At 31.9% G+C, this 18,286-nt stretch overlaps 1 protein-coding gene and 1 pseudogene across 3 annotated transcripts; both read right to left on the minus strand.

The window, feature by feature from the left end:
* Positions 1-1,186: 1,186 nt before the first annotated feature.
* On the minus strand, positions 1,187-3,881 carry LOC143567690 (uncharacterized). Of its 2 annotated transcripts, XM_077054055.1 has the most exons (4): positions 3,669-3,881; positions 2,231-2,304; positions 1,624-2,133; positions 1,187-1,328 (listed from the first exon to the last, which is right to left on the minus strand). In XM_077054055.1, exons 2-4 carry the CDS (start codon positions 2,258-2,260, stop codon positions 1,281-1,283), a joined length of 588 nt encoding a protein of 195 aa, XP_076910170.1. In that variant the 5' UTR covers positions 2,261-2,304; positions 3,669-3,881; the 3' UTR covers positions 1,187-1,280. The 2 variants fall into 2 exon arrangements, with proteins under 2 accessions (XP_076910170.1, XP_076910166.1); XM_077054051.1 differs by lacking the exon at positions 1,187-1,328 and having other exon boundaries at positions 1,351-2,133.
* Positions 3,882-6,967: 3,086 nt separating this feature from the next.
* LOC143567706 (protein arginine N-methyltransferase PRMT10-like) lies at positions 6,968-10,432 on the minus strand (annotated as a pseudogene). The gene is made up of 7 exons (XR_013141457.1): positions 10,129-10,432; positions 8,548-8,740; positions 8,363-8,466; positions 8,102-8,291; positions 7,832-8,017; positions 7,642-7,725; positions 6,968-7,519 (listed from the first exon to the last, which is right to left on the minus strand). The product of XR_013141457.1 is annotated as a protein arginine N-methyltransferase PRMT10-like (transcript).
* Positions 10,433-18,286: the final 7,854 nt, after the last annotated feature.

An 18,286-nucleotide genomic window follows, 5' to 3' on the forward strand; every position in this document is an offset into this window, starting at 1 on the left:
AAACGAGCGACTAGGGTTTAAATTTGAACTTTAAAATTTTAAAACTTTGAAAAATAGTATATTTTTATCAATATACATAAAAAATATATAAAATTAATATATAGAAAACAATTCGAGAAAAACGAACGCACCAAACCTAGTGAGGCTTTGCTCGTGCTTGGCTTGCTTTCAAACCGAACCGAGCTGAACGGCTCATTTCCAAACCGAGCAAAATCGAACAAGCATTTTTCGATTGACGAGCAGTTTGGATAGCCCTATCTAAAACCAAACAAGAGATTACTTGAATTGATTTCCAAATTGATCCATGAAGCCAGTTGAAGAAACACTAAGTGACCCCGGCAGATTAAGGATAATCTTAGGGTTAAGTAGATGTTTCCCACAAGGGTTAGGTCCGGCAAAGATGGTTATTCTTCTCGACCTGCAAAACAGACACCGTGAGCTCGTCACTGAGAAGGGGGGGGGGGGTTCCTCCTTGTGACCACCCTACGGCGTGAGAATCAGACTAGATTACTCTGAATATAAGTGTATATAGAGAGAAATAGCTAGAGAGAAGATGATGATACCGTTCCAAGGTGTTGGAGTATTTATAGCCGAAGGTAGGTTTCCAAGCAGGTACGGCCAGCTGTATATAATATTCCTTTTCCACCAACCATGGGCTATGTTCGTGCCACGATGGGAGTTGGTGGGTAGGCAGCGGCTGATAGTGACATTTTGTACCGGAGCTTGCTCCTCCTCGTACTATTGTCGGTGAGCTGTCACCCTGTGATTGGTTCATGGGTCGCTTTTGTCAGATCTTGTCTATTTGTCCATACCTTGGTAGGTATAGTACAAAAGATCTTCTAGAAGCGTACGGACTGGCTCTTTTGGGCGGGAATATTCCCGCCCTGCTCATTCCTTCTTCAGGTGACATTACTGAAGTATTAAGAGTTAGTGCCTTATGCGTGTAGCCTTACTGTTAGTGCGGGTGGCCTTCCTTCTTGGCTTGTACCCACAACTGCGGGAACAGGCAGGGTACTGTACCAAGGGAGGCTTTCCTGCGGGAACAGCTGGCTTACTGCGTGTAAGGTCTTCATCTCTGAGCATGGTGGGTCCTGCGGATCCAGTTGGTCTTTGCGCAGACGTACCTCTTCAAGGTGAGTCTTGCGGGTCCAACTGGGCTTTGCGGGGACTTACCTCTTCACCAGTGTACATGCATCCAACTTGAATTGATTTCCTAACTGATCCTTCATCCTTGAAGAAAATAAATTTGAAGAAAGCCCAAAGTTATACTGCACCCAACATCATCTTACAAATTCATAAGCCAGGTGTACAAGCATCCAACTTTGGGCCTGAAAACCAATGGTAAGCATCAATAATATCAACAGAAACCAATCATGCTGATGCAGAGTATTATAATCAATTATATGAAGATGACAATAAAAGTAATGTTTTTACAGTTATGCAAATCATACATATATTCAATGATGGTTAAATGATCAAAAGGCCAAAAGGCGAAAACTGAAATACTATTATTCTATCATTTCCTGACTCCTGTCATCTATTATTTGCAGTAGAAATTAAGTTTTTTAGCATAATCAAATGCTCATCGTTTGATATATGCAGAAACATACGAAGGTTTGTAACCATTGATTCTTTTTCCCACGTTAACGGTCCCGATGCATGTAACGCCTCAATGGTACGGCGATACGCCTGCAGTTCTAGCCTATGGATCTCGTCTTCATATCCTTCGTATCCGCCTTGACATGCCGACTCAGCATCACTACCATAAGTTTTGCTATCTTCATAAGCATTTGATCGAGACTGGATATTACAGTCACTGTTGATACTGCAACTACCAACAGAACATGTAACACTATCAACATCATTTCTTGCCACGTCAGCGTCTAACTTTTCATATGATGTGGCGATCACTCGTGGACGTTTACCCTCTTTTTGAGTGATTTTGAACTTAAGTGAAGTCCCTATGTTTACCTCGTCTTGGGATAAATAGGTCGATCCTCGTTTTAGGGTTCTTGTGGAAACAATGTGCGATTCTTGTAAATTGTCGATTTGTGAATCCCTTTTAGTGTTCATTTGTTTTTCTTTGGAGTTTAAAAGCTTGTTGCAGTGTGTATCTTTGCTACTTATATAAACCTGTGTGCATAACAAAGATAAAAACTTATTAAAGATCCAAACTTTAGGTACAAATGCAAATGAATTCTTAACATAATCATCATAATGTGATACATACCTTATTTCTACTTCCTCTTTTGTACTTCATGATGCAAAAATTTATCTTTTATCCCAGACCACAGTCCTCAGAATCTGTTTTCACAATGTAAATAAAAGTCAGTAGGTGAATGAGTCAATCAGAAGTAATAAAACTCATAAATTGCCTAAATAGTAATACATACAGACGAACGGATCATAACTAGAAACAAGTATTTCACAAATATTAATAGATCATAAGCTGTTGTCACAAATTACACAAATAGAAGTTCAAGTTAACAACAAATGATTACAACTGAATCATCATAATAAGCTGTTTGAGGATTGCAGAATTTTGATAACTGTATCAAGTAATATCATAAAATGACTAAAAATGGCATAATAATAAATGTTGTTGCAATTGCTATTTTAAGATCATCCATTATTTCACGCCTAATTCATATATAACCAGAATATGTTCATCCACACATGTAAAACTGATTATTACAATCACCGCCTAATCTATTTCACAGTAATAAGATAATCCTTTCCAAAACACATATCCAAACACCGCCTAATCTATTTCAATAAATTTATCCCGATCGCACTAAGATAATTCATTACACCAATAACATTAACCAGACTAGTGATCCACATGTGCAAAACTGCAAATTGCCTTACAGCAATCTCCACAACAACAAAACAATATATTTATCGACACATTTAAAACTTATTATTACTTCTAATTCATAGATAATTAAAATATGTTCATCCACACATTTAAAACTAATTATTACAATCTCAATCCACGATAATAATTAATAAGATAATCCGTTCCAAACCACGCATCCAAACACCGCATAATCTATTTCAATAAGTTTATTGCGGATTTCACGAAGATAACCCGTAATGCTGATAAATAACCAGAATATGTTTATCCACATATTCAAACCTGACTATTACAATCTCAATCCACAGTAATAAGATATTCCGTTCCAAAACACGCATCAAAACGCTGCCTAATCGGTTACGTTGATAATATTAACCAGATTATCCACACATTTAAAAACTAATCAAAATAATCTGCTCCAAAACACACATCCAAACACCTCCTAACAAAAACAACAGCATTCATCAACAAACATCTAAATCTATTTCAATAAGTTTACGCCGATTACACGAACATAACATCCGTTAAATTAATTAATTAATTAAAACTAATCATAATCAGATTAGTGATTTCAAGTTTTCAACAACAAAGCTTACAAGCAATCATAACGAAGTCAGATTAACATAAAAATGTGATTAGGATTAGAAATTAACCTAATTAATATAAACTTCGATTAAGCAGCAATTATTATTATAATTATTAAACAGAATGAAGCTAATAATAATAATAATAATAATCGGAACATTGATGATATCGAGATTGAGATCGAAATGGTGAAATTGAATGAATGAATGAATGAATGATGACTAACCGATCAGAGTTGTTTGTTTGTTTGCAAGTGCAGGAAGAATAAACATAAATTTGAGAATTGTATTTGTATTGTATGTAATATATGTATATGTATATATTGTGGTGTTGTGAATGTTGTTATAATACGCTTGACGTATACTACGCACCTTACCTTTCTCTTTCTTTCCTCTTATTGCCGTATTGCGTGATAAGTTGTTTGCTTTGACAACAGGAAATAAATTTAAGAAATTGAAATTAAATAATCATATTTTTTGTGTATTGGTCAGGGCCGGCCTTTAGAGGTGGCTGGGTGGTCGATGATTACAGGCTCGACGCATTGCTAGGCCTGATTTTTTTTAAATAATATGTATTTTTATCAAAAGCAATATTTATTTATAATATTTAAACTCAATTACATAATCGTTAGCTTGGTTTATTGACAAAGTGGTATTACTCTCAACTAAAAGGTTATCGGTTTTAGCTTCAACTGAGACGTGTTTAATCCTATTTTTATACAAAAGTTTTTTCACAACCTAAATTGTAACCAAGTAAGCCCATGTAAAAACTAAATTGTTTAAACCTAACAAAATACTCTTTTTACTTAAGACCCATTTTTTTTCCTTTCTCGGAGCCGCTGCTGGTGTTGGTCGATAATAAAATCACATGTAAAAGTCAGTGTCAACAGTCCAACCTTTAGACTATTTTTCTTTCAATAGACCTTCGTTAAAAAACACTTAACTTCGTTAAGTTTGTTTTCGAATCTCAAACCGGTGTTTAAGGCTTTTGATCGGAAGAAATATATGATTCGATTGATTTATAACTTAATCTTGAAATGGTGATTCAAATGGCTTGATTTTTGTTAATTGGAAATTCAAACACCCGAATTGAAATGTTGTTTCAGTGTTTGGATCACCGTTTCAAGATAAGTTTTACATAAGTCGACTTTTTATATACTTCTTCGGATCAACAGCCCAAAACATCAGTTTGAAGTTTGGAAAAAAAACATAATAACCTTAAGTGTTTTTTTTAACGGATGTCCATTGAAAGAAAAATAGTCGAAATGTTGGACCATTACATATAGAGCCGTTGAGAGAAACATAGGTTTGAAATATGAAAAAAAAACTTAACGACGTTAAGTGTTTTTTGACTAGGTTTATTGAGAGAAAAATAGTCGAAATGTTGAATCGTTAGCAGAGCAGAGATTTAAAGGTGGTTATTATCGGGCAATACACAAAATATTGGATTATTTATTTACATTTTATCTAAATTTATTTATGATTGGTTTTATGTTTTAACTTTTAATAATATCTGGTCATCATCCGATGACTATTTTTGTGTTTATCTTGTAACTTTTACTAATGGTTATCAAAATCTTAATTTGTAAAAAAGTATTTCCTTTTATAAGAGAGCAAATGGCCTTTCACGTAATTTTATTTATTAGTGTTAGTGATATGTGTGATTTATAAAAACAAAAAGTAAATTTTGCAATATAAACACATAACAAAAGGTTACTATTCTATTAAGTTATCTTTTAAGAAGTATACTAAAAAAATTGCGATGTGTTTTACTTTCAAATGTTTTGTACAAATTTTTATCGCTCTTAATAAGAAATATTTTATATAATTTTGAAAACCCGTTTAATTTTATTTACTTTTTATAAAATTTTTACAATAAATCTTGTCATATCTAGTTAAAAAATATATTAGATACTGCCCACTTTGTGATAAAATTTGTATTCATATATAAAGATGAATAAATAAATACACACATCCGGGTATAAAATGTTATATATTAAAAATTATAAAAGAAACACGAAGTTATAACTTAAAAAAAATTAAAGAGCTATACAAGTGCCGGAGAAGTTATAACCAAACTTTTTATAACGACGAACACATACTAAGACTCTGAAAAGCTTTTAGAGGGGTTTGATGTCATGAGATCTAATCCACCTAGTGTTTCACCCGGAGCTAAACTCGGGAATATGTCACATGAGTGAGACTCAAACCCGCAACGACAAATAGAAGAAACCCTTAGAAGAACCTAAAAGTAATACGTCTTATTTCCCTCGTGTCGGATTTCCATTTGAATTCCAATTAAATATTGATCGATTTAATTATAAGTATTGCAAAACGGAAATGATAACGAACTTTACTAGCCTTTAGTCTCTGTTCTTTAAGCACATTCTTTATGCATATTGGCGGCTTAAACCCTTTAATAATAACTCATGTTGACCAACGACCAAAAAAACCATAACAAAACATCACTTAGTGAAAGAAATTCAACAAAGTACTTCTCAACGATCATATAATTGTAACCTAATGTTTTATAAAATATTTGATTTTAATATTATTTTAAATTCAATCAACCAGCCAAACTCTGAAGTCAGCGTGAGCCCGGTTAAGACAACATAGTCTGGCCAAAGTGAGACATCGGGGCTCTCCAAATTAAATTTGAAGAATGCGGTAGCCTAAATACAAGAAAGTCGTCGTTCTACAAAAATAAAAAATATTAAAGTATAACGGAGTTATACAAGTGGTTCAATGTAATTATACAAGCGGTTCGATGGGATTATGAAAGTTCAGGTAGTTAGTTGATTAGTTGTTGAATTTAATTTCTTAGTTGATAGTTGATACACTTCCTATAAAAAGCAACTAACGCTAAATATTGGGAAATGCAACTCCATGCATCACATAACAAATCAACTAGAAAACAAGGCAAAACTATCCTACATCATATAACAAATCAACTAGACAACAAGCCAATTGAGTGTTCTGCAAGTAAGACATCAAGTTGCATTAAAAGAAAAAAATCATAACTTTGTTATCAAGATACAAATCATAGGGTAGAATTGCCTTAGCTTACTAGACTAGTCAATCAAGTTTAAGATTAGACTCCCATTATTGTTTTCTTTCACCTCGAAGGATAGTATGACGACCCAAATTACCATTAATTACGTTCACGTTGTGCTACTAATTTCCTCGAGTTCACTAGTAGGACGAAAAGAACCAAAGAACAAACCCACAAAATGCCAAAACTAGTGGAATGAAATGGATTGCATTCTCTCCAGATGACTTGCAGTGTTCCTTCTTCAAGACGGGATCATAAACCGGCAGGCTATCATCTAGCTGTTGGGCAGCCTTCGTTGGCGGCAATAGGTTGAGGAAATACTCATCAGCCCGAAACATGGTCGCTGATGACGATCTATGCATTCTCAAAAGTAAGAATCTTGAAGAAGAGTTTGTGAATTGAATCATTGGTGCTTCAAGACTTATACAAGAGTTCATTTTAGCATACCTTTGCTTCAGCCTAAAGAGTTGGGGGGGGGGGGGGGGGGGATTGACTTTGAAACTAATAAAAGAGATTTAAATGCAATCTTCTTCAAGCAGCTTCAAATGTAATCAAAAGCATATGCATGTTACTATGCCAAGTTACAATACAATATGCAGTAATTGTTTCTTAAATGTATATAACATTCAAGATTTTCAACTAATTCTGGTTTTTACATTAAGCAAAAGATCAACAAATAAACCAGAAACCATACAAAACTGAAAAAATCGCAGCACAGTGGGAAAACGCTGCAATTTTTTTTCTGCAAATGTCTCGACATAAAATATTGTCACTCTATAATCTCATAACCTCATAGCTTACCTTTGAAATGTTTAATAATGGTAGTCTAGTCCTCTTGTTAGTGTAGCTTCATTCAATATAGAACTTGTTTCTGACAGGTGGCAGCATCGTACCAGACGACAACTTTATCTCATACCCGAGATCAACGTTCATTAATCGATGATTTTGTTCAGATCGGCTCATTGAAAAATTAACAAAGATCTTGTCATCTTTGTTTATACGAGTAGATGTATGCAAAAGAAACGCCTGCAACGAGTGCAAAAAGATAATAATATTAAATGTACAAACTTTAACAAGAAAATTAGATAGAAACATCAACGCAAGCATAAATCATATTTTGTTATTAACTTATTAATATTATTACTAACCTGTTGGCCCCAATGTGTGCCATCGATTATGCTGGGAGCCGTTGTCAACTCGACCTCACACTCAGCAGGATCCTCCTTCCTTCCCTATAATAATTTAACAAAAATATAACAAAAATTAATTCAGCTAAGCTTCAATACTCATTGAGAACTAGTAAAGAAATAAATAATAATAATAATAATAACAACTAACATTAAATTGGACATCAAACCAACCGCCAAACCCGCACAGCCACGTGTCCTCTTTGGTAATTGTTGATGATATGCTAGCTTCAACTTTGAGAATATCATCAACAGTAACTGTTAAACAATCAATCTCCTTTAAAACAGTAGCTGTTCCAATTACTTGATTTGGATCCAGGCTGATCCACAAAGAATTCTACACGATAATATCAAATAAATTATTAGCTTGTTACAAAATAATGATATATTATTTAGTTTAGCGGATTACAAGTGTTCCAACCTGCAAGTAGTATTTCTTTTGCTCTTCGGAAAACGGTTTAGTTAAAACACTCATATCCACGCCATAGTAAGTTTTAGTATCTGTAACAAAACCGTGCCAATCATCCATACATCCTTCATAGTCATCCATTTTCTGTTCCGATATTTCTGATCTGATCGGTGCTAACCACATGCGAGCATGGCTCGGGTACCTACACAAATGATAAATATATAAACTTGTGCATAAAAAAAGAACATATTATTCATTTGTGAAATAACTTACATAACTCCAGTTGGTTTCAGCCAACGGTAGCGCACATATTACAGAATCAAACATGGATTCACGCAGAAGAAAATATCCCATCCACTCAGAGATGATTACGTCAACTGTTAATTAGTTTTAAATGTGAGAAAAACAAAAGATAATACTGAAAAGAGGAAATTAATAAAAAGTTGTAACAAGATGACCTTTTTCAGGCAAGGTTATGTCTTCAATTGAGCCCTCGATTACTTCAACAATATCCTGAAGGTTATTTGCTTTAACGAGCTCGCGTGCGTGTTCAGCCATTTTAGTAGCTTCCACTGCATATACCTTCTTTGCCCCTGCCTGAGCTGACCAAATTGCTAAAATGCCACTACCGGTTCCTACATCCAGAACGGTCTTTTCCATGGAATAATCAACAATTTAGTCACAGTTCCAAAATTACAACACAAATTCAAATTCATTGTTACCCAAATGCTACACAATAAAAATGTTTTTGAGTTTACATAAAACACGTTATACTAAAAAATCAAAGAATTGTCTAAAACAAATTGGATGTTGATGAATAATATTTCCTTTCAATAAAATAACTGAAAACAAGACCTCTTTATAAAAAGGGATTACATTGAAAATTAGGCTGTAAACGAACCACATGTTCTGTGAACTGTTTGGTTGGAAGTTCGTTAATGTTCATTCGTTTAGTAAATGAACAAACATGAACAAGGAATTCCGTTCGATTAACTAAATGAATGAACACATACAGAGGCCATGTTTCTTCCATCTGTTCGTAAACGGTCAATAATGTGTTCCTTCACGTCCGTTTATGTCCATTAAAGTTTGTTTGTTCATTAAAAGTTTTAATATTCTTAAATGACTTCTCGAATCGTATCATATAGATTTCAGCAAAATTATATATTGAGTACTATGTGATTAATTTATATGCAAATTAGCATATTTATGTTGATTTGTGTTCGAAACAAGCACAAACAAGAAACTTCACTTGCTTGTCAAAAAACAAGCACAAACAAGAAACTTCACTTGCTTGTCAAATAAAAAGCTTACCGAAAGAACATGAACAAGCCCTTGTTCGGTTCGTTTACAGCCATTGAAAATGATGATGATAAAACATTATTAACTATCCTAATGTTCAAACAAACTTAAAACAAAGAAACAAACTTAAAACAAAATAATAACTAACAAACAAACTTTTAGATATATTATAGCACAAACAAGTTCTTTTCCTAACAAACAAGCACAAACAATAAATTTTGTTCAGTCTGATGTTCGTGAACCGTTCGCTTGTCCAATAAAAGCTTAAAACGAACATGAACAAGGCAGCTAGACACACATTACACAATAATAACAAACAAACTTAAAACAGAATATTAACAAACTAACAAACTTAAAACAGAATAATAACAAACTAACAAACTTGAAACAGAGCAATAACTAACTAACAAACTTATAGATATAAATGATAAATCAAATAATAGTATCGGACAAACATGAGCAAGTTATGAAAGAGCTTGAACGAGGCCTTGTACGGTTCGGTTCGGTTCGGTTTGGTTCGTTTACAACCGTAATAAAAATGATAATGGTGTATATTAATAACTATCCTAATGTTTAAGCCAGAGACACAATGATAACACTAACAAACAAACAGACAAACAAACAAACTTAAAACAGAATAATAACTAACTAACTAACAAACTAAAAAAATGATAAATCACATAATAATAATAATAACAACTATAAACCCTAACAGGAGTAAATAAAAAAGACCGTACTTTTCCGATGAAGTGGTGTTTGTTCTTGAAGACGGAGTTGTAATAAGCGTTCATACGAACACGATCAGAAAGCATCTCCTTCTGGTGGTAAAGAAAGGCGTACGTGCAGAAATAGTTTGCGAAATCAACGCCTTTGTCCACCATGGCGGTGGCGGTGACGGTGCCATTGCTGGTGGTTGCCGTCGTAATCTTGTCGCCGCCGTTAGCCGTGATTTCCATTAGCCGATTGGAAGAATTTGGTGTGAAGACGGAAGATGTGTGCAACTTTGATTTAGGGCACCAGTGATACGTAATTACATGTTGGATTTTATTATTATTATTATTATTATAGTGGCCTTTTTTTAACCTTTTGTTTTTTAGCAATAATTTTCTTTTTTGTGTTTAAAAAATCGCACTTTTTAAATTGGAGAAACCGTTGCCTCACTCTAGTCGTACTATGTTGTTTTACCTGAGTCTACCGCGGGCTTAGACGATATTCATAAAATCAAATAAGGATCAAACACATGAAAAAGATCATATAAATTTGGTGATCGTTCTGATTTCTATATAGAAAAGGTTGCTCACTGAGTTTATATATACGCAAAAGACAACAAAAATTAGGGTATCAAAATTATTCTTTGATTTATATCTTGGTTTACATATTTAGGGTGTACCCCGTTTAGGTTCGAGTTCTACTCTTTAAATTATATATATATATATATATATATATATATATATATATATATATATATACATACTAGTTTTTATCCCCCGTATTACGGGGGTTATTTTATATTGTTTGTTTTAATATTTATTTATTTTTTGAATTTATATTTTTTATTGTATGAAAGTTAATAATATACTTATGGTTTGATAATAAATTGTTTCACAAATAAATAAGATATTATAACCTGGTTTAAAAGCTATATGGTTTTGATGAGACGCAAGACACGTTTATTTTTTTACTATAAAATTGGTTTTTTAATTATAAATAATATTTATGAAAGTTAATAATATACTTATGGTTTGATGAGACACAAGACCTGTTTATTTTTTTTACTATCAAATTGGTTTTTTAATTTAAATAATATATATATCTTTTTAAAATAAATAAGATATTAATTTTTATTATATCCTATTTTATAGGATTTTTACATCAATAAATTGGTGAGAATAATTTTTAATTTAATGAGATGTTATAACCCGTTTAAGAAATATCTGGGTTTGGTAAGACCCAAACCCATGAATTCGGGTCAAATGCAAGAGAAGCCTCCATTTAAAAATCAAACAAATCTAGTGACTCCAAAAAAAGGGGGAGCGACCACATCGCGACACCTAGGATTTTTATGCCTTCGTTTATATATATATATATATATATATATATATATAGGGTAAGGATCCTAAGAGAACTCTTTACAAATTGAGAACTTTGAGAACCATTTCAGACCACTAAAAACAACTTTAAAAAATATTTAAAAAAATCATAAAACAAAAAATAAAAAAAATTAAAAAAGTAAAAAAACCAAAATTCTTATATTTCATTCCGGTTTCATATAAAAAAATAAAAAAAATACAAAAAAAAACAAAAAAAACGTCGTATTATACACATATGTATAATTTTATATAATCTTTAGTTACGTAATATACACATATGTACAGTATCATTTATCTTAAATTATACACACGTGTACAAAAAAAAACATGTAAATATACATATATGTATATATTATACATATGTGTATATAATTTAGCTAAACCGAGGTTTTTTTTATGAAACTGGAATGATAAAATAAGAATTTTGGTTTTTATACTTTTTTGATTTTTGTGTTTTTTTTATTTTTGGGTTTTTTGTGGTCCAAAATGGTTCTCATAGTTCTCAATTTCAAAAAGGTTCTCTCATGATCCTGATCATATATATATATATGGGTTAAAATAAAAATACATAATTTTGTAGGAAGAGTAAGAATAATATAAAATTTAGAGTTAGGAAACTACTTAGCCTAAATCCTAGATCATAGGAAACTATTTGATATTTTAAAAACTACCAATCTCAACCACTAGATCATGGATCTAAGGGCTTAGATTTATTCTTACTCTTTCTATAAAACTATTTCATTTTCTCTCTCTCTCTCTCTATATATATATAAAACTATTTCATTTTTTCTCTCTCTCTCTCTAAATATATATATATAGAGAGAGAGAGAGAGAGAGAAAATGAAATAGTTTTATAGATTCAAATAAAAATAAGGAGATTCACATGAATGGTAAGAACCAACAAAATCTTGAAATTTGGCATTACAAATGATGGTGTAAGAACAATTCTAGAAAACTATGTCGGTTATTGGTAATTTTAAATCTTAAGCATTGATTAACATGATTCAATGGCTATGATTTATTCCTAGTCTTCCTAAAAAACTACTTATTTTTAGGATAACCCTTCCCTATATATATATATATATATATATATATTGAGTATCATTATAGAACTTTTAAATTATTTAAGAACTTTAAGAACTTTTATAACATTTTTAATAAAAAAAATTGTATTTCAATGTTATTTAAGTGTAGTTTTTTCATTTGTTATATCTATATATATGATTACAATTATGAATAATAGTTTTTACACATATCTATGTATTTTTACACATATGTAAACTTGTGATTTATATGTGTAATCAAAATTTATATATTAAACTAGTTTTTATCCCCCCGTATTACGGGGGTGTTTTATATTATTTGTTCTAATATTTATTTATTTTTTGAATTTATATTTTTTATTGTATGAAATTTAATAATATACTTATGGTTTGATGATAAATTGTTTCACAAATAAATGAGATGTTATAACCCGATTTAAAAGCTATATGGTTTTAATGAGACCCAAGACTCGTTTATTTTTTTTACTATAAAATTTGTTTTTTTAATTATAAGTAATATTTATGAAAGTTAATAATATACTTATGGTTTGATGAGACCCAAGACCCGTTTATTTTTTTTACTATAAAATTGATTTTTTAATTCAAGTAATATATATATATATATATCTTTTTTAAAATAAATAATATATTAGTTTTTAGTATATCCTATTTTATAGGATTTTACTTCAATAATTTGGTAAGAATATTTTTTAAATTAATGAGATGTTATAACCCGTTTAAGAAATATTTAGGTTTGGTAAGACCCATACCCATGAATTCGGGTCAAATGCATGAGAAGTCTCCATTTAAAAATCAAGCAAATCTGGTGACTCCAAAAAAAGGGGAGCGACCACATCACGACACGTAGGATTTTTATATTTTCGTTTATATATATTATAGATATAATAAAAACTACTTTCAAATAATGTTAATATATATAAAAAAATAAAAATATATTTGTTTGTTAAGAGTTCCTATAAGTTATTTTTATAATTATCTATGTAATTATATATTTGTTATATATAATAAAATTTATTATCTTTATTTACATAATAAACTAGTTTATAATTGTAAGCCTACTTAAACTCATCATGTGAAGGTCAAGCTCCAGTTCTTCTACAAATGTGCTCGTGTATTAAATGTGCTCTAGTGCATATATGTTCGAGTTCATTTAAGCTTTATTTGTTTTGAACTTTAAAGGAGCTGATCCATGACTTGAAGATGCTTGGATTGTTTGCATCTGTAGTGTTATATCGATAGGGACGATGAACAAATTATATCCTTACACGTACCCATGTGCAAATCCCCTCTTTTTTATCTTCAAGATTGGTTCTTCCCGAATCGTTTCCTTCATGAACCAACATGGAATGGCATTACATACAATATAACTTATGATCATGGACACCAAGAAAAACACAAGGAGATGGTCACAAAAATCTTGTCTTGACAAGATATGTACTTGATGTGACACACTTTGATCGATCTGTTTACATGTTCTTCCCCCCTTTTTCCTCTGCAAATCTTATCAATTCCCACTTTTGGGTTGCAATACTTTTAGTTAACAATAGATACCAGAAACTGTCTTGTTTCAAAGTGGCATTTTTATGGGAACCTTCAATCCTCCATCACATGACCCATACATTCAAGAATCATATATATCAATATTCTATATATATTTTATATATATAGTCTTACCAACTAACAAAATCTTTGCTTCTAATTAATGTCCCAACAACCAACATTTAAAGATATCAATACATATATGTTTTTGTTTTTTTTTCTTCTATTATAGCTCAATGATAGGGGAAAGAATTTTCAAAGATTTTAACATTTGATAGTTTATTTATTAGACCTTGTGACCCAAAGAACTTGATCAAGGTTGATATTTTATGGGTCTAGTTACAAAATATACAAGGACTAGGAAAGAATATCAGGTTTAATCTTTTTCAGGTTTGTTTAATTACAAGACTTTTGTACCCAAGAATCAAATCTATAAAGCTTAATCTTTTCATACATTATTGTACTAGATGCATGCATTAGCCCATGTGTGAAGTTTGAGATGGTATTAATTTACTATAATATCTTTGATTTCTTATTCTTTGACCTTTTAGCTTACAAACCATATAGTATCAAGAGTGAATGTATAAAAGATACTTGTTATGAACTCATATAAAAAAAAACTTATAGTTTCATCTCCTACACAAGTTTTATTTGTGCACCTTTTGTAGAAATCCCTACTTTGGCATATAACTCACTCGATCTTCATTTTTCGAGACTCCAAAGACGATATTGGAAACCGACCCGTTTGCACTAGAAATAAACCGAATTACTCTAGCTAGCGCAAAACCTTGTAATGTTGGTACAAAATCTATAATTCCAACATAAAACAATTATATTACATGTAATTTTGACATGGTATTAAACATTTAAACACTTAGTTTTATATGAAGTACTTTATTATAGATGAAAACAATTAGAGAATAAAAATAAAATAAGTAAAAGTGAAAGCGAAAGGTAATGGATATGTGCATGGTACTGTGCAAAGTGTCGAACAGTAACACTTACCACGTACGGACATGTACCAGAGGGGGCATATTATTATGGGCTTCACATCCATCTATTTACATTCATATATTATAATTTTTTTTATATTTATAATTTAACTATTTTTAGTTTTATATACCATGGTTGCACATGGTTTAAACTTTAGAAAATTACTTAATACAATTACTCTCGAATTATTTAAACATATTGTGCGATTTAGATTTCACAATGCCAAAAGTAGCATTCTCTTATAAATTAAAGAACACCTATTATAATATGTAGCGGTTCAAGTGTTTTAATAACTATCATTATGATTTATAGATTTTACAATGCTTGGTGTCGTACGATCTGTTACTGCTGTCGTAAATGAACCGATCAGTTTTGAGTGAGCTAGACATTAGACAAAACTGTCAACTTACATTTTCTATTTGCGTTTTTAAATGATCGAACGTTTGGTATCATTGTTTGGACCGCGGTTCCTATTTTAAAAACATTAGATAAGATATCTTCGTTGCCCATGTTATGTTGATTCTCTTAAGTCAATGAAAGTCTTATGATCACATACAATATAATAGGGATGAAAGAGTATGGTAGAGATACTGTACGATAATAGCTTAACGTACGTGAGGTACGCGGGACACTCAAAGGCACAAAACAAGGCAAAAAAACTAAAACGCACAAAAAACGCTCACACAAACCCTAAACGCTCAAGAAACGCTCAAAAACGGTTTTCGTTAAAAAAGGTGAAAAATTGATCGATTAACCATCCAAAACTGTTTTTTTTCCGGTGAACCAATGATTAATTGGATATGTATTGACGATTCCGAGATGTTGTGATGTGATTTCATGGATCGATTTGTGAATAACGAGATTCGTGTACGTAATGTACGTTAAGATATTATTGTATTGAATCTTTTCCCTAAAAGAGTAATAGTTTGAATTGGCCCAAATATACTATTACCCTTAAAATATTTGGTAGGAAAAAATTAAACAAAACAATATGAAAGAATTACACGAATGGTCCTTATAATCAGAGATGTAAATACATGTTAACTAGTTTTGGGCCTTTTGGCCTATGATACAACCCGTTTAAATGCTTAAACATAATTATTACTCAACTAAGTTGGACTGCAATTTGTTAACTCGATAGTTGATGTAAATATTCGAATGGCTACACAGACATAACATATATTGATTGATTGATTGTCAAACTTAGAGTACATGATATGTAAAGATGGAATTGGCAATTGCAATATACTATAACCGACCGGTGATTAACACAATCAAATAATATCACAAAAGTAAATACGAAACCCGTTATCACAATTCTTAATCATTCATCGTGATAAATACGAATGCTGAACATCAAACCTAAACAAATAACAAAACCGTATCCCCATGATCACGTGAACGAATTACCTAAACATAAATACGAAAACTAAAGTTGTAACTCCGTTAAGCCTCATACTTATGTTGAAGCCTCGATCTTTCGTGCGTTTAACCATTTACCGTCAACGAGCTCGCCATAAATTTCGGCAAGAAGCCTTTTTCAATGGGCCACTGAGGAACTTGTGGGCGGCCCAACATTGCGGTCCACTGCCGTTTTTACTTTCTAACGCATGTTTTTTTTTTATTTTAAGCTATGGCCCAAGGCCCATTTAGTTAAGTTACTTCAGCACCACTAGTATTTTCAACTAGCCCATGTGATATTTAATTAGCCCACTGATCTCCATTTATTTGCATTTCGTAAATCATCATCATACTTCAATGTTCAATCCCTGTCTTTATCATTGCATCTTCTTTCCTCTTGAATATGTTATTTTATCTTTACCATGTACAGATCAAAATATAAGTAATGTCTTCAAATGGCAACTTTGAAACAATGCACGAATGATTAGTTTTATGTATGATTTAATCTGAATATCTGATTGTACATATCATATAAAATGTAGTGTTGAAAATACATTTATGGTATATTTTGTGACTTTGTATTACAAAGTTTTGTTGCATTTTGCTTGATTTATGTTATTAGGTGTATTTTTTTCAAATAAGATTAGGTTTATAAATGAGTACAACAAAAGGTTAAATGAGATATTTGTTCAAATTAAGAATTCATTGCAAATACGAATATTTTTTATAGTGTACTAAATCTCGTTGATATTAGGGTTCCGATAAATCTCCATTTTTAGGATCTTGTTGAATCTTCATTATTAAGTTTTCGCTAAATCTTCATTTTTACCGTTATGTTTCTTATCATCAGTATTTCCATTTCTATCATCGATACTCTAAATACGACCATGCCTCTATGTATCATGGCACATTCTATCAGATATTTGCATGATCTTTAATGCCAACACCCTACATACTGTCATGTCCTTAAATACCACTGGAAACTGCAAAAGACGTCTCCCTGCTTCTTCTAAGTGTGCGGACTCTCAAAAAACTTGATACTAGTGGTTCATAACTTTAAAACCTACAAAAAAATATAAATGTAACACATTGCTTGAAAACACTTACAAACCTCTTTCAATGTTGTACTATACTAGTCAACTCCTCAGTGTGTTAGGCCGAAACCCCGTGAAATTTAGTGTTACAGCTATTCTTAGCGACCCTCACTTAGCCTCCAAGTTATATGTGTCATGCCTTTCACAAAAATAAATCATAAATTGGTATAAAACAAAATACGATGCGATGAAGGTTTGTTCGAGTGGTGGCTGGAGGATTACACAAAGTCACATAAGGCATTCATACCATATGTATGATTAACTAATTATAGACTATTGAACCTTAAAGGGCTGAAGAAACACTAAGTGACCCGGTACAGATTATAGATAATCTGGGGGTTAAGTAATGTTTCCCACGAATGAGGTCTAGCTGAGAAGGCTGTTCTTCAGGAGACCTGCAAAACAAACACCGTAAGCTCGTCACTGAGAAGGGGGGGGTTCCTCCTTGTGACCACCCTCCGGCGTGAGAATCAGACTAGGTTGCTCTGAATATAAGTGTATATTAAGAGATTGCTAGATAAATGGATAGCAGATGATCTTACCATTCCAAGATGTTGGAGTATTTATAGCCGAAGGTAGGTTTTCTAGAAGGTACAGCCGGCTGAATAGTATTCCTGTTCAACCAACAGTGGATTACGCACAGGCCATACTGGTTGGTGGGTAGGTTACGGCCAACAGTAACAAAGTCGGCTGCACTATTCCACCAACTGTAGA

Source organism: Bidens hawaiensis, unplaced genomic scaffold, assembly GCF_021521415.1.
Source record: "Bidens hawaiensis isolate Kalapana, Puna unplaced genomic scaffold, B.hawaiensis_p1.1 tig00001236_1, whole genome shotgun sequence".
Classification (NCBI taxonomy): domain Eukaryota; kingdom Viridiplantae; phylum Streptophyta; class Magnoliopsida; order Asterales; family Asteraceae; genus Bidens; species Bidens hawaiensis.

Coding starts and splice junctions, on each gene's coding strand:
- LOC143567690 (XM_077054051.1), bottom strand. CDS start 2,260: ATGAAGTACAAAAGAGGAAGTAGAAATAAG. Junction 2,134..2,230: donor AAAGAGGAAGTAGAAATAAG/GTATGTATCACA, acceptor TTATGCACACAG/GTTTATATAAGTAGCAAAGA.